This window comes from Alosa alosa, chromosome 14, assembly GCF_017589495.1.
Source record: "Alosa alosa isolate M-15738 ecotype Scorff River chromosome 14, AALO_Geno_1.1, whole genome shotgun sequence".
Lineage (NCBI taxonomy): Eukaryota > Metazoa > Chordata > Actinopteri > Clupeiformes > Clupeidae > Alosa > Alosa alosa.
Window position 1 is genome coordinate 15,461,851 of NC_063202.1, and position 16,795 is coordinate 15,478,645.

At 43.0% G+C, this 16,795-nt stretch overlaps 1 protein-coding gene across 4 annotated transcripts in view; it reads left to right on the forward strand.

Moving 5' to 3' along the window:
• Positions 1-16,795, forward strand: part of tub (TUB bipartite transcription factor) — a 90,367-nt gene that overhangs the window by 37,041 nt on the left and 36,531 nt on the right. For 3 of the 4 annotated variants that reach the window (XM_048262471.1, XM_048262472.1, XM_048262475.1), the window contains exon 1: positions 16,226-16,795. This exon is cut by the window's right edge and continues 1 nt beyond it. The exons of the other annotated variant lie outside the window; for it this stretch is intronic. In XM_048262471.1, the coding sequence (XP_048118428.1) occupies positions 16,561-16,795 (235 nt within the window). In that variant the 5' untranslated portion in view covers positions 16,226-16,560. Of the gene's footprint in view, positions 1-16,225 lie in introns of those variants that run through there. 4 annotated transcript variants of the gene reach the window in all.

Here is a 16,795-nt window from a genome sequence, read left to right on the forward strand (position 1 = left end):
TGGAGATGGCCTAGTTTTCTTGCTGGTGACTAATAACCCAGGAGCTGCACCATGGCCCTTACGTAACGCCTGAGAAACTGCATACATCTCACACACATCCCTCGCATACAACAGGCACAGTGAATGAGCTGCTACAGAAGTTCTGTCAGTGTACGAATAGGGCCCAGGTGTGCATGTTTGTGTGAGTGTGTGTGTGTGTGTGTGTGTGTGTGTGTGTGTGTGTGTGTGTATGTGTGTGTGTATGTGTGTGTGCGTGTGTGTGTGTGTGTCTCTGTGTGTGTGTGTGTGTGTGTGTGTGTGTGTGTGTGTGTGTGTGTGTGTGTGTGTGTGTGTCCGTGTGTTTATTTGTGTCTGCGTGTGTATGTGTGATATTGGTGTCTGTTATGCTGTCAGTGCTGTCCTGTCAATTGTGTTGTGTAGTCCCTGTTACTGTTGCATACCTGTATTGCTGTTCCTTGTTTTGTTGCTGGATTGGATTGGATAGTCTTAAATGTCCCCGATAGGGGCACAAATACACTCAATACACATAAAAAATTATGTAATAAATAGGGACATATTACACATATTCAAAATTGTGGAAGATTGTACTATGTTGTAGTCTGAATGTAACCATAAGCAATGATAACAGATCTTGTCGTATCAGATATTCAGACTCGGGCCAGAAATTAAGTCCAAATATCTTGTCTACAACGTAACAAAAATACACCATTATAAGTGCTGAAGTCAAAAACTTATCCCAAATAGAAGGCGCAAAAATCCGGCAGAGTTCTGTGCAAAATTCTTTTAATGACTACATAGTGCAAAGCCTGAGTGGATTCCACGATCGCACTCTCGAACAATTGTTGAACACCAACATTTATACCCCTCCTTAGATGCTGACACAACATTTGGCAACTTCGAAACCAACAGGTGGCATTATGAAAGGATCGTTGTTCGGTCTTATCTTCGCAAGACAGGACTATTGCTGCCAAGGGTACGAACTTTTCACACTAGCTGTTTTGAGTAGAGCCCGCCTCCAATGACGTCTTTATCTCTGCAGCTGCAAGGCCAAGCATGCTTTTTTTCCAAACAGGCTTCACCCATCCACAGTGAGACACAAAGCCACAAAGAGAGACATAGGGATACAGAGTGCACATAGGGGGAATTCTGGTAGAATAGCTTTAGTATGTTACATGTAATAGTATTAGATAAACTTGTTTAAAATTTAAAATGTTATAAAACTATGTTGGTTAGGAATAACTTCAGTGTATTACTTGATTATGATTGAGGTTATATAAATACATGCTTTACAGTTTCAAACTTGTTCTCTCATCATGATGTCTACAAACCATAGTGATAATGTTATACCACAATCTATCGTGTTATGGTGCCAATTCTGTTTCTTCTCAATCAGGGGCGTCACTAGCTATTCAAAACATTCGGGGCTAGAGCCCAGAAGTTAGAGTCCTTTTTGTCTGTGGGTTCGGGGGTTTCTCCCCTGAGAGATTTTGAAAATCGGGCTGATGAACATGCAATTTTAACCTACTTTGAGAATGAAAAGGAAGGCCAATTGTAATGACTCACGTCACGGCATTCTGAATATTTTGATGTTTAAAGACCGTGTAAGGAGAACGTCTCTTCTGCCAAAGTGCACCACATACAACACCCAAAATATGACATTAAAATAGCACCTCTGTCAAGTGCACAGGTCTGAGCGTTCGTCTCGGGATAAACATTTGGACGTCATCCCCTTCAATTAATGGGCTATGGGTGCCTTGAAAGCAATGCATTTGGGTTGTGTATCACAAACTTTTGCCCAAAGACAAAGTTCCATTCTGTCAAAATCAAGCCCAACATGCATTGCTTGGAAGCCCCCTCAAACGAGGTCAGGTTTACCATATTTACTGCGCATGTGATTCAATAGTAAATCACGATATATTGAAACTGAGCTGATCGAAATGTCCTCCTGGGTTGCGGGAGATGATGACACACTGTGAGCTAGTTTCCACTTCTTGTCCCTGCTCTGCCCTTTTTTTCTCTAAAGAAACTTCTAATATCCATTTGTCCTTCTGTACACTTATTTAAGCTAAGGCTAGTTAGTAGAAGCCCAAACAGCAATAAATAGCGTGAGGAGAATTGAAATTGCAACATTTTGCAACAAATGATTCTAAACCTGCCCAGATCACGTCAGATTTTCTTGCACTGCTGTTAATGCACACAATGGACACAAAACACAAAAGTCTCTTCTACGGGGCTATTTATTTCATTCACGATTAGAGTTTTTGTTGTTGTTGTTGTTGACGGCCCATAGATCCGGGGCTATCCCCAGAGGATCCGGGGCTATAGCCCTGAATGCCCAGGTCTAACGACGCCACTGTTCTCAAACCTGTCTCTTGTCAGTTATGTTCTGTATGAAATTATTATTGTTGGTAGTGTGTATGTGCATGTCTGTGTGTGCGTGTACATGCATGTGTGTGTGTGTGTGTGTGTGTGTGTGTGTGTGTGTGTGTGTGTGTGTGTGTGTGTGTTGTAGCTAGAGAAAGAGAGAGATGGTGTGGGTGCTGCTCTGTGTGTGAGAGCTGGTCCGGGGCGTGAGTCCAAGTGGTACTGCACTGAGCTCCAGTGTGCCTCTGCAGGCAGCCATCACCACGGCTCCCCTTGACCTTCACAGCAGCAGCCTTAGAGTAGCACTAATACACACACTTACTCATTCACCTCTCTCTCTCTTTATCTGTGTGTGTGTTTGTGTGTCTAGACTTGTTTTTTTATGTGGGTGAGTGCGTCTGAAGGTAAGAGCTTAGTTCCCCCTTGCCCCCACCCTCCCTGGGCTGCTGTGACATGGGTACACTGGGCCTTGTTCCTGGGTTTTGTGTGTGTGTGTGTGTGTGTATGTGTGTTTATGTGTGTGTGTGTGTGTGATGTGAGTATGCTGGGTATGTGTGTGTGTGTGGCAATGGTACACTTGGGACAGGGCAGTGTTCCTGGGCTGCCCATGTCACTTCCTCTCTCTGATGAGAACACATCTATTTAATAGTAGGAGGTGAAGGTGCTGAACACTACCTCCTGGTTAAGGGCTTGTGGAGACTGGGGAGGGGAGACTGGAGTAGTTTGTGTGAATGAGCCTTGATTGCCAGCACCTGGCCCTACACACTCCATTCACCATGTGATTTATGATTAGAGAACCTGTGGAGAGCAGAGTTTAGTTGTTGATAAGGTGCACCATGACCTTTCATAGCCAAAAATAGCTGCCTGGATACCACTATGTCTCTCTTATGCATGAAATGAGCGTCCTGCCATTGGCCCGTGGTAAACAGCCCTGAAGCCAGATTAGGTGTGTGAGTTCAGAGTGTCCAGGTCATTGACCAGTGTAAATGGATCATTGTAAATGCATTATTCAGGATGTTATCTTATTTATTGTGTGGAGGCAGACCTTCACATGACTCCTGTTTGTGTTTGTGTGTGTGTGTGTGTGTGTGTGTGTGTGTGTGTGTGTGTGTGTGTGTGTGTGTGTGTGTGTGTGTGTGTGTGTGTGTGTGCAACTGCTCAGAACTGCCCTGTGACTGTACTCAGAACTCCATTCACGTTCAGCAGCAGCAGAAAGGATGATGAATGTCTGTGTGGAGTCTCCACAGTGTTGCTGTATTGTGTGGAAGAACACAGTGTTGTGTTTTAGCTGTACCTTTTTGTCCCATTTGGAAACTAGAAATGACATTTCAGAAACGACTGCTGATCAAACTCCAAGGGAAATAGCTCATGCATGCACTGTGCATTTATCACTGATTGACAAGTCCAGGCTTTGCAGATTCATATTGCCTTAAGCAAACTGTCTGATATAATTTCCAAAATCCATATGTTGTTCTGCAGGGACTCATCAATTTGTTTATGTGTGGCTCTGTGTTCATATTTGAGTTTGTGTGTTTGTATGCCTGTGTGTTTGTGTGTGTGTGTGTTTGTAGCCTATTTGTGTGGTGTGTGTGTGCACATATGTGCATGTGTGTGTGTTTAAGCCCATGTGTGTCCCGTGTGTGTGTGAGCATGCCGTGGGTCTGTCCCTGTGGAGCCTGCTCCAGTAAGGTGTGAATGAGGTTTGAATGTCATGTTGCATGGGTTAAGCTGGCACCAGGAGAAACACCTCACAGGAAATCAATACACGTTTCAGCCTGGAGTATAGCCACTTACACACACACACGTACACACACACACATGCATACATACACACTCACACACACAGACCTGCACACCTGCACTTACTCTTCACCTTCAAATAAGCATCCTTCTCCCTCTCTCTCTCCCTCTTCCTCCCTCTCTCTCTCCCTCTTTCTCTCTCCCTCTCTCTCTCCCTCTCTCTCTCCCACTCTTCCTCTCTCTTTCCATCTCTCTGTCTGACTGTGGCGTGACTTGATGTCTTTCTGTTGTTTCATGCGGAACACTGCTATGCTCTCTCCCTATTTCCCCTCTCCAGTGATCTGCTTGTGCCTGTGCTCTGTCTCTCTGGCCTTTTCCTCGTTTCTCCTCCTGTGTGTGTTTGTGTGTGTATGTGTGTGTGTTTGTCTCTGGTCTTTTCCTCGTTTTTCTCTCTCTCTGTGTGTGTGTGTGTGTGTGTGTTTCTCTCTGGTCTTTTCCTAGTTTCTCTCTCTTTCTCTCTCTCTCTCTCTCTCTGTGTGTGTGTGTGTGTGTTTCTCTCTGGTCTTTTCCTAGTTTCTCTCTCTTTCTCTCTCTCTCTCTCTGTGTGTGTGTGTGTGTGTGTGTGTTTCTCTCTGGTCTTTTCCTAGTTTCTCTCTCTTTCTCTCTCTCTCTCTGTGTGTGTGTGTGTGTTTCTCTCTGATCTATTCCTCATTTCTCCCTCTCTCTCATATAAAGGAGTGTGTAATCTGCTTCTCTTCTCCCATTGGGTTGCCGACACTTCTTAATCACTGCCAATTACACACATGGCTAATATTTGCATATCCATACAAGGGAGTGATGATGCAACCCCCCCCGTCAGCCTCCGGAATCTCCTCCAGCTACTCAGCAGTGAGAGAGGGACGGTGGTCACACTTCATCTCCTCTTCCTCTTTTCCCTGTCAGTGGATTTCATAAATATGCATCCCATGCATTTTCCTACATGGCAGTTTCAGTAGGAAACACACATTGCTGCACGACTCCTCTACACAGTCTTCATAGCTGCCGTAAGGATTTGTAAAGGTTGCTTTCGTCAGCTGCTGTCATACTTCATCAGCTGCTCTATTATTTGCAGTTAGTGGACACTAATTGGTGCTGTAATCACGTTTGTCAGTCATGCCAGAAATACATCACATAGCATAACACAGCATAAAATAGCATAAAATGGCACACGACACATCACAGCTGACACTAGGGGTGCTATTAAATTTGGCAAGCATTGGCGAATGTTTGCGGCGAACAGGTTTTCTCTAAACAGTTACATTTGAACAATTTGGTGTTAACATTCCATTGTAACAGTAATTGCATTGTTACCTTCGTCAAGCTCACTTCCATCCCCATTGAATATTTGCGGAGAACTACCTACTCAGACTTTTTGCGAGTGTTTGCAACAGGGTTGTGCACAATTCGAATTGCAATTCTGCTTCCTGTTTGCTACCTCAATTGAAATGCAAGTGAAATTCAAGAACTCAATTGGAATTTAAGAGCCTATTTCAATTCAATTCTGGAATTTTGCACAAGCCTGGTTTGCAAACGTTCGCAAAAAACTCAAGGCCAACAGTAACTTGTGTGCAAATGTTCGCCTATGTTTGCGAATTTGAATGCACCTGAGGTGTTTTGGGCCTTTGTGAATGTCTAATTATTCCGATTGGCTTATGCAGGTAGAATACGGCCACAACACTAGTGTCCCTAAAAGACAGTGTTTACAAAATCTGTTTGTGTTCTTCTGTACCTGGAAGAGCTGAAAAAAATCAATTGATACCTGATTGAAAGAGCAATGAGGACCTTGTACTTGTGTTTATTTATTCATTTATTTGTTATGGAGGCCCGAATGGAATCCATAATGTAATCAGAGGTAGTGGGAGAGGTCTGTGCCCTGGGTGCCCTGGAGAGCCTCTTCAGGCGCCTGTAGCCTTTATCCTCCTCCATCTTTCCCTGGGTGAGACGAGGGAGCCATCGATCCATCTGTCCCTCTCACCACAAAACAAACACTGCTCTCAGGGCTCAGAGAAAAACACTAAAGAACCTGCAGCGCTGGGGTTTTAGGGTGTGAACACACAGTGTGTGTGTGTGTGCCTGCAGAGTCCTTGCCCTTGCCCCTTTTGATGGAGCAAGTTGTGTGTGTGTGTGTGTGTGTGTGTGTGTGTGTGTGGATGGCACTGTTCATCTAATGGGAGTAATGGAGAACAGTTTAGCGGTGTCTTGTTGGTCTGATGAGTGGTGTTGCTGATGGTGTTGCTGATGGTGATGATGGTGATGAGAATGGTGACTACAGTCAATGTGCACAGTGGTTTCACCCAGTTACAGCAGCAAGGGTTTTTATATGTGACATTGTTTTAGTCTCAAAATGTCCAAAAATGACCTAGAAACAGAATCTGAAGAAACATTTGTTTTTAAGTAATGTCAAAAATACCTACCGTAGCTCTGCTTTGTGCAGATTTCCACTGACGTTAGATGGGAATATGTGTTACATGTTATGCCACTTGCAATATGTGCTGTTATGTGTAACATGTTATATGAGCTTTATGTGGCGCAGCCATTCAGCTGCGTTCACAATATTGAATTGCTCCTGTAGCTCCTGTAGCTGATATAAAACAGAGCAAAGAATATGCACACATACAAGCTCACACACACACACACACACACACACACACACACACACATACACACACACACACACACACACACAAACACACACATACACACACACACACACAAACACACACATACACACACACACACAGTTAACATCTGCTTACACTTCAATTACTTGAATTTCCCCTGGGGATCAATAAAGTATCTATCTATCTATCTACTAGGACTGTCTATAAAATATACATGTATACTGTAATATATGGTAATCAAATCTCTGTTGCAAATCTCTAGGTCTGCCTCTGTGTGTGTCTAGCTGTGTGAGTGTGTGTGTACATGTCTGTGTGTATAAGCATATACAGTACACTCTTCTGAACTGGGTTTACAGTAATTTGGATATACTTGTTTTTGTGTGTCATTGGCTGACTGACACAAAGCAGGATGCTAAACAGCACTCTGCTCTCAGTAACCATGATAGCACTAAATTGCTTTTTCCCTTGCACCAGACCCAAGACCCATCACTGCTATCACCATCAGCATCAGTGCCTATGGCCAAAGCATTTCCATTCAATTCTTTTTCGAGGCATTCCTGGTACAAACATAACAATTTCAGCTGCCATTTATACTATGATGGCACCATTTCCTGTCCTGCATGATTTTTCCTCTACATGAAGTGGCTTCCATCTCAGATTCTGAGTGTTACCAAAAAGCATGTTAAAGTCACCGCATCCCCAAGAGCTTCGGGAAGAATTACCACATCCCATAATGAGACATCCCATACTTGCCATCATGTGATCTATGGGTGCTGTTTATGAAATTGGGCATATTGTTGTATCCAGCACAGTTTTAGCTGAGGGAAAATATGAAGTGAAATGCTTGATATAAATGGTAAATATAAATGTTATATATATATATATATATATATCAATATTATAAATGGTTTGTTCATAGTAAATAAGCCTATCCAAAAAATATGTTTGTAAGTACATGATTTATACTTAATAAGTAATGAAACAACCACTTATAAATGAAATCATTTTCTTATTATAAACCAGTTGCAAACTATTACAAAATGCTTTGTTCATCATTTGTAAAGCATTGTTCCTATGCTAATTCTCATAAATAAAGTATTTGTACACACAGTTATAAATGGTTTGTTCATAGTAAATAAGCCTATATCTAAAATATGTTTATGAATTATTGTTAATACTTATTTATGCAATAATATTTTGTTGATGAAGTAATATTTCCATTATTTAACAGTTGTTACATACAAATGCACTAATGATTATTTAGGGTGAGGTTACATATTTTATAAACCACTTCCTAATACTATAATTCATGATTAACTCAGGAGTTACAAGTGGTTAGTTAATGATATTTTGTGAGCTTATCTAAAGTGAGGACTTTCTATGCCTTGCAACACATTTTCAAATGAGTTGTAAAGATTACTTTCCCATTCATTCATTTAGCAGACAAGCAACGTACACATGTCAATTAAATTGAAGGCCATTGACATAACAATGAAAGCCGGGAATCAAACCCCCAACTTTTCAGGCTACTGCATGCTAGTCCAGCTCCTTATCCTCTACACTACCTTGGCCCAGACAGAAACCCCTACAACTATGCAAGAGTTTCTGTTTTCTTCTACTACACACTGTTAAGCATTTATTAAACATCTGTAAACTATTATTAAATGCTGTATTCTTCGTTTGTAAAGCATTATTCCTACATTAATTCTCATCTGTAAATCATGTTTACACACAGTTAAAAATGGTTTGTTCATAGTAAACACGCATATCTATATTACATTTTTTAATTGACTGTTGTAATACCACTGGGCAGAGGTAGTGTAGTGGATAGGGAGCTGGGTTAACATGCAGTAACCCATAAAGTTGGGGGTTCAAGCCCCGGCGTCCACCAATGTGGCCTTGCCCTTTAATTTCATTGACATGTGTAAGTCGCTTTGGGTGAAAGTTTCGCCTAAATGAATAAATGCAAGAGTAAACTTTATAACATTTGTAAATGTGTTGCAAGGCATAAAACGTCCTCACTTTACAGTAGATGAGCTCACAAAATATCATTAACTAACCACTTGTAACTCCTGAGTTAATTATTATGACCGCCGCACAGCCCGGCGGGCGGTCATATAGGTTTAGTCAGATTTTTTTTTTTTTTTTTTTTTTTTCGCATGCCCAAATTTCCGTCAATGATTCCCGGACACTGAAAGACCGGGTACACTAAACTTGGTGGACATGTAACCCCACATGGATAGCATGGAACCATCGTTTTTCGTTTTGATCTGTAGCCCCTCCGCTGAATTGGACCCCCCGAAAGGAGGGTAGGGCAGACACAGTTTTCTGTGAATATCTCGAAAACCGTAGGGTTTAGGACCATTTTTTTTTGGTTGATCTCAAGGGGCCATGTCAACCCATTCCATAACCACACTCATTTCATGTATAGCCACCTAGTTAAACACAAAAAGTAAAAATGAGGTGGTGTAATTGAAGGTATCTGTGACCTAACATAGTCAAAACTGCACAAAATTGGAAGTGTAGGATCATTATGACACCCTATGTATGCACGCCAAGTTTTGTGGAATTCCGTTCATGGGGGGCCACACAATAAATTAATTTATGTTACTATACACCAACTGGCCTGTAGGTGGCCGGAGACAGTTTTCTGTGAATATCTCGAGAACCGTAGGGCCTAGGAGGTCCACCTTTTTTTTTGTATGTTGGTCTTAAGGGGGCATGTCAACCCATCCCATTACCACTTATTTCATGTATAGCGCCACCTAGTTAAAAATTAAAAAGCAAAAAATGAGGTGTTTTCATCTCAATATCTCTGGCTGACAAGGTCAAAACTGCACGAAATTAAAAGAGTAGGATCATTATGACACCCTCTGAATGCATGCCAAGTTTTGTGTACTTTCGTTCATGGGGGGCTTTACAATAAAATAATTTATGTGTACATTTAGTGACGACACCAACAAGGATTCCCGACACTGAAAGACCGGGTACACAAAACTTGGTGAGCATGTACCCCCACATGGATAGCATGGAACCGCCATTTTTCGTTTTCATCTGCAGCCCCCGCTGGACTGGACCCCGGAAGGAGGGTAGGGCAGACACAGTTCTCTGTGAATCTTTTATGGTATGTTGGTCTCAAGGGCCCACATCAACCTGGCTCATAATCACTCATTTGTGATTTGCCCCGGTAAAAATGAAAATCAGTAGGATTAAAAAAAGAAAGCCAAAAATAAATATTCATCATCATCATCATGGCTGCATTTTCAGTATTGGCGAAGAAGTAGTCGCTTTGTCCACTAGATGGCGATCGCTGCAGTGAGACGCAATTTGTTGGAAGTTAAAAGTGGGTTGAAAACAATGGACGCTTCATACAAGGACTGTAATTTACCGCAGCGAACATCTAATAAGGATAGGGACGATGTTCACATGAAGTGTGTAATTCCCATTTCTTCTTGAAGCCGAAATAAATCTAAGGATGTTTCTCGACATGCTTGGTTTTTACCGCAGGTACGCTAATCTTGTAATATCAATAAGGACCTAGGTAATGTTACCGCATGCTTGGTTGAGTGATGGAGGCATTTGATTGATTGCATTTGTAGAAAACTATAAATGCGGTTATACCAAGCAAATTGATAGCAGCACTGTTTGTATCTTTCGACTGTCATTTATTGCACGTGCTACAAAATCATTCTGTGCAATGGAAGATTTACCAACGCTACAATCGGGTCTGATACAGTTTTGCCTATACATGCGGAGACTGAGACGCTTCGTTTATTTTGTTTTAAGTGCGCAGGGTGTGAGAGGGGAATCGATGTGCTTTGATTACAGCTTGGTAGTTGTAGTCTGTGAAATTAAAAGCACGTGGTGTGTGAAGTATCCAAACAATGACACCTTCATTTCATTATGGCTGCTTTAGCAAAACACCTTAAGCTACTGTGTAGTGGGTCCCATTTAGAAGTGGCTACTTCATTCAAGGCTTTCCTTGACTCATGGAGCTGCGGAATGTTATTACAACTTTTTCGCCACGATATGACAGTTTAAGTCCGCTTGATACTGTAAGGCGTAAGCCATTGGTTTCCAAAGGAGATTTTATTTGTGTCGCCAGCATAGCCTATTGACAATTTATGTTGTCAATAGGCCTACCTTATAATCCTACCTGTAGCTTAGGAAGCTAACAACTTTCTATTAGGATCTAGTTTGTTAGTTACCGCTTTGTCATAACTCCCTGATGCATTTTTGCATTTAGAATAGCCAGAGCTGTATATCTCAATCGAAAAATTAAACAATATCGGTGTGCCTATGGACTAGGCTGGGTGAACCCAGCCTGATCTGCCCGCTATTTATTTTTTGATTTCTTAAAAGATTGAGCTTGGTCTGATGAAAGCCAGACTAGCCATGGACCTCAGTTAAACAATGCAAGGGAACATGAATCAGCCTATATTTGCACTAACAATAACGGACAAAAGCTTTTCAACTTTGGCCCGCTAAAATGTATGAACAGTCTAGCGACGATTTCATCAAGGCCCATTTGGACATGTCAGTTATTTGCACCACTGGTTAGATGTAAAACAGCATTTCGTTTCAGACTAGGCTACTGTTACTTAATTTGTGCATTAACAATAACGCTTCAGACTACTGTTACTTAATTTGTGCATTGACAATAAAGTATTACATGAACTAAAGATGACTAAAAATCTTATGTAGAAGAAGAAACATTCACAAAAAATCCATCCATCCAAAATGACCTTTGTTTTTGATAGCTGTTGAAAACGGCATGGAACTGACAGAGATGTTTTGTTTATAAATACATAAAAAATAAATAAATAAATAACATTATGCTGATACCTTTTGCTTTTCCCAAATACAATGTAGCCTACAGGTGTAAGTGACCTTTCATCAATCCAGTTGCAATGGATGAACTGTGATGAACTGCCCTACTTGTGATTGTTTAGAGATTTTAAAGGTTTTATAACAATTCTACATCTTCTTTGGCTATTCTACAATCTATTCACCTTTTCAGCACCAGTAGGGTACTTTCTGTGCAGCCGCACACACACTCAGGCATGCCAAACAAGCATACACAAAAGTTTCAAGAGTGGGGATGGAGTAAAATATGGAGACAAATTGAAGTGTGATTTATTTTCATGAACGGATGTACAGGACTGAGCGGGCGGTCATATTTTGTACCGCTATGCGGTACATCTAGTTAATTATAGTATTAGGAAGTGGTTTATAAAACATCATCATCAAAAACATAACTATTATTGCATCATTTATTAAGTATTAACAATAATGTATAAACATATTTTAGATATAGGTTTATTTACTATGAACAAACTATTTATAACTGTGTGAACAAATGCTTTACTGATGATAAATTATGTATGAACAAGAAATGAATTGTGTGTAGTTATTATAAAGTGTTACCAAAAGATATTTTTACACTAATCTGTCTGTAAATGTGTGATAAAGAGTAAAAGAGATATTTTTCACACATTTTTATTTATATTTTTATTTATATATTGTAGCGCTCTTTCTTTACATGTTGTAACACTAAATGTGCTAAAACTGTGCTGAATAAAATACGCCCAGTTCTACAAACGGCATCCCATAGTGATCAGCCCACCACTTCCCATCCAACCAGAGGGCAGACCTTCAGAAGGCTTCCCCCGTGCCACCATGAAATATTTACTAGAGTGGCAGCCCCACAACTGCCTCCATCTTCATCATTGCACCATAGCACACCCTTTTACAGTAAATGAGGCCCTGTGCCCTGCTATCGGATGTCTAATCCATGGTGACCAACTCAAGCGTGTGGGTGACGGGGTACAACAGATAGTTAATGCTCCCTTTACTGGTTGTTTCTGTACTCTTGTGTGTGCGCTGACTGCAGTTGCAGTTGATCGCTTATTTTACTGTAAACGACTAAGACTCCATTTTGTCTGTATGCTGTGTTTCTACATCCGCGGTACTCCTGTGAATGTTCGTTTGGCTGGTTCTTGGTGCGTATCCCATTAGAGTGGAGTGTGAATCAACGGGGGGCGGGGGGGCGTAGTGGTGGTGCTCTCTCTGCCTTTGAGGTGCATGATGCATAATTGAAGGAAGAGAGTCCTCCGCACTTGCCAATGTTTTCTTCCATCTTCAGATGATCTTGTTTGATCGTCTTTATGGTAAATAATTGAGGGGGAACGCTGTGAGTAAGCAAACGTGTGATGAGATCAGAGAAGAAGCTAACTCTTAGGCTTGTGTTGGATACACTCTGATCTATTGTACCGTTGGGGCCAAGAAGCCCCTGTGTGTGTGTGTGTGTGTGTGTGTGTGTGTGTGTGTGTGTGTGTACGCAAGTCACTCTGAGATAGACATATGAGCATGACCATCGCAAAATAAATATGATCAAACTGAAGAGCAGCACATCTGGGAAAACTCAGAGGCAGAAGCTAAATCACTTCCCCCCAGATGGAAGAAAGATATCTTGCATGTAATGGCTCCCCAAGTAGATAAATTGTGGCACCACATGTCCCCATTAATGCGTTTGAGCACTGCGCTCTTCTGGGCTCCACACTGCGATTGCAGATGATGTGGCTTTGAGCACGATGAGCAGATGACATGATCTGGCCAGCGGAGTGTTGCTGCTGCTCATGGAGGCTGGCACTGAGAATGGGGCGCCAGCACACACGGGGGAGGGAGTGGTCAGAGCAGGGTGGCACAGAGAAACGGATGGATGGATGGATGGATGGATGGGTAGAAGGGTAGATGGAATAATAGTTGATGGGTGGATGGATGGATTAAAAGGTGGATGGATGGATGGGTGGATGGATGGATGGAAAGATTGATGGCTGGATGTGTTGATGAATGGATAGATGATTGGATGAATGGGTGGATGGATGGATGAATGGATGGGGTAGATGGATAAATGGATGGATTGATGGCTGGATGTGTTGATGGATAGATGGATGGATTGATTGATGGCTGGATGTGTTGATAGATAGATAGATGGATGGATGGATTGATGGCTGGATGTGTTGGATGGATAAGGCGGCAGCAGCTGGACACTAACGCTGCTGCCACTTTGTCTGCCACACAGATGGCCTTTATGGAGACTCCCGAGCTCAATCAATTAGTGAGGCACCAAGGCTCCGGCACATGCTAATGAGGGCCCGCTCCCACAAAGGCAAAACACAGACTCGTGTGTGTGTCTGTGTCACACACACACACACACACACACACACACACACACACACACACACACACATGCAGGCCTGTGCTGCTGAACTGGGGGAGCCACTGAAGCACATCTTCAATTTGAGTCTACGCCTTGGACAAGTTCCAACACTGTGGAAGACATCATGTCTCACCCCTGTCCCTAAGAAGCCACACCCTAGTGAGCTTAATGACTACAGACCTGTCGCTCTTACATCACATGTGATGAAGACAATAGAGCGACTGGTCTTAGGTATGCTCAGACCCCAGGTACGCCATGCACTAGACCCGTTACAGTTTGCATACCACCTAGACAAGGGGAAAAGTATGTGAGAATCATGTTCTTTGATTTCTCAAGTGCTTTTAACACTATCCAACCCCTCAGACTGGGAGACAAGCTCTTGCAGATGGGTGTGGATGCTCACCTGGTAACCTGGATTACAGATTACCTGACTGAGCGACCACAGTTCGTCAGACTGAAGAACTGTCTCTCTGACACTGGACCAGCAGCACCCGGAGCCACAGGGAACTGTGCTCTCTCCAGTGCTGTTCACCCTGTACACATCTGACTTCTGCTACAACACCGAGTCATGCCACATGCAGAAGTTTTCTGACGATACTGCAATTGTGGGGTGTATCAGGAATGGGCAGGAGGAGGATTACAGGAGCCTGGTGGAGGACTTTGTGCAATGGTGCAAACTCAATCATCTTCAACTCAACACTTCAAAGACCTGAGGAGGCTGCGGTCCTTCAATGTGTGCAGCAAGCTCCTCAGGATGTTCTACCAGTCTGTTGTTGCCAGCGTCCTCTTCTATGCAGTAGTATGCTGGAGAGGAAGCACAAAGAAGAAGGATGTGGGGCGAATTGACAGGCTGGTAAGGAAAGCTGGCTCTGTAGTGGGAGCTGAACTGGAGTGCATCACTTCAATATCTGACAAAAGGACCCTGAACAAACTGATCAACATCTTGGACAATGAGTGTCACCCACTCCACAGCACTATTGTTAAGCAGAAGAGCCTGATCAGCTGGAGACTTCGCTCACTGCCTTGCACAACAGACAGACTGAGGAAGTCATTTGTCCCCAGGGCCATTGAACTGTTCAATGCTTCACTTAAGGGAAGAGGAGAGATAGACTTCTCTGCATAGTCTGTCTGCCTCTTCACCCCCTCCATGTTTGGATACTGTCTGTCCACTAGCCACTTTTTACCACTGTCTTTCTGCCTCACTGTTTTGCGTGCTATATTAGCATATATATGCATAACCCCTCCCTCCATGCCACAGCTGAACTGTGGCCACACTTATACCTTTTCTTAATATAGTTATATATATAGATATATAGATATATAGACTTTATTCTTGCACTGTTGCACTGTTGGACTTACTCATTTGCACTATCACCATGACACTCACTCACACAGAGCACTTTACCTTACCTTACTATGCACAGAGAATCACAGGCTCAGTCCCTGCCTCAATCATTGCAAGCGCCTCTTGATTAATCACCCACTATGTGGATACTGTTTTTAGAATTGATTTAGATTAAGTGTTAGTTAGTATAATTTGTATTTTAGTATATTTAGTATATTCTTTATCTTCTACTGTTTTTATTGCTTAGTTGTGTTTTTTATATTATATACTTTTAATTACTTTTTCGGCTGTCAGTGAATGTGTGTGTGTTGTCTGTATGCTACTGAGACCTTGAATTTCCCCTGGGGATCAATAAAGTATCTCCCTTTCTCTCTCTCCCTCTCTCAAACTCTCTCCCTCTCCCCCTCTCTCTCTTATCTCTCTCCCTCTCTCTCTCTCCCTTTCTCTCCCTCCTCTATCCCTCTCTCTCTCTCTCTCTCTCTCTGTCCCCTCTGTCAGTCTGCCTCTGTGTCTTCCTCTCACTATCCCCTGCCTCCTTCTCTCCTCGGCGTGGATAAATAAATCATTGGTCAGAAAGCACACTGGGTTTCCTCCACGCTGCCCGGGCTTAGGCGAGCACTCTGTGGGAGAAACGGAGAGAAAGACACGGCTGGTAAATGAGCCGCCGACATCAAAGCCTTCAGACAAAAGAGAGGCACCGTTACCTGCTCACTCCTCCTGAGAGAGAGAGAGAGAGAGAGAGAGAGAAAGAGAGAGAGAGAGAGAGACTGGATAAAAGGGAGTCAAAGAGAGTGGGAGGGGAGGGTGAAAGGGGAGGGATAACCAAAGACAAATCCAAACAGCAAGTAAATGACAGAGAGAAAGAGAGAGAGAGAGAGAGAGCAAGGTAGGGAGGGAGGGAGAGAGACAGAGCGGGAGAGTACCAGGAGGCAAGAGGAAGAGAAAGTGTGCACGAGCTGGTAGCAGGCACAAAACGCACGCAGACACACGCGCGCACACACATAAACGCATGCACACGCAAACCGAGGGAAGGAAGGAAGCAAGGACGAGAGGACCTTAGAAGCTGAAACATATTCTGCATACAAGCATCGCAGGAGCTGTGGCTTTCTCTCTGGAACCAGTGAGAAGAGGGAGCATGCGTGTGTGAGTGTGTGTGTGTGTGAGAGAGAGAGCGCGTGCGTTTGTGGGCTGGTGTGTGTGTGTGTGTGTGTGTGTGTGTGTGTGTGTGTATGAGAGGGGGAGTAGATGAGGGAGACAGAGGGCTTCAGCTGCTTCTGCTGAGGGCTGTGTGTGCAGAGGATGATCAGCCAGCGCCGACTCTGTCGCTCTTGTTGCCGGGATCGTTGTCGTGGTGCGCCATTATTGTCGTCGTCAACAACGCCCCCCACCGCCGTGCTCACACACTCTGCTTCCTGTCAGGGGGAGATATGAGCTCCAAGCACTCTTCTGACTGGATCCCTTACA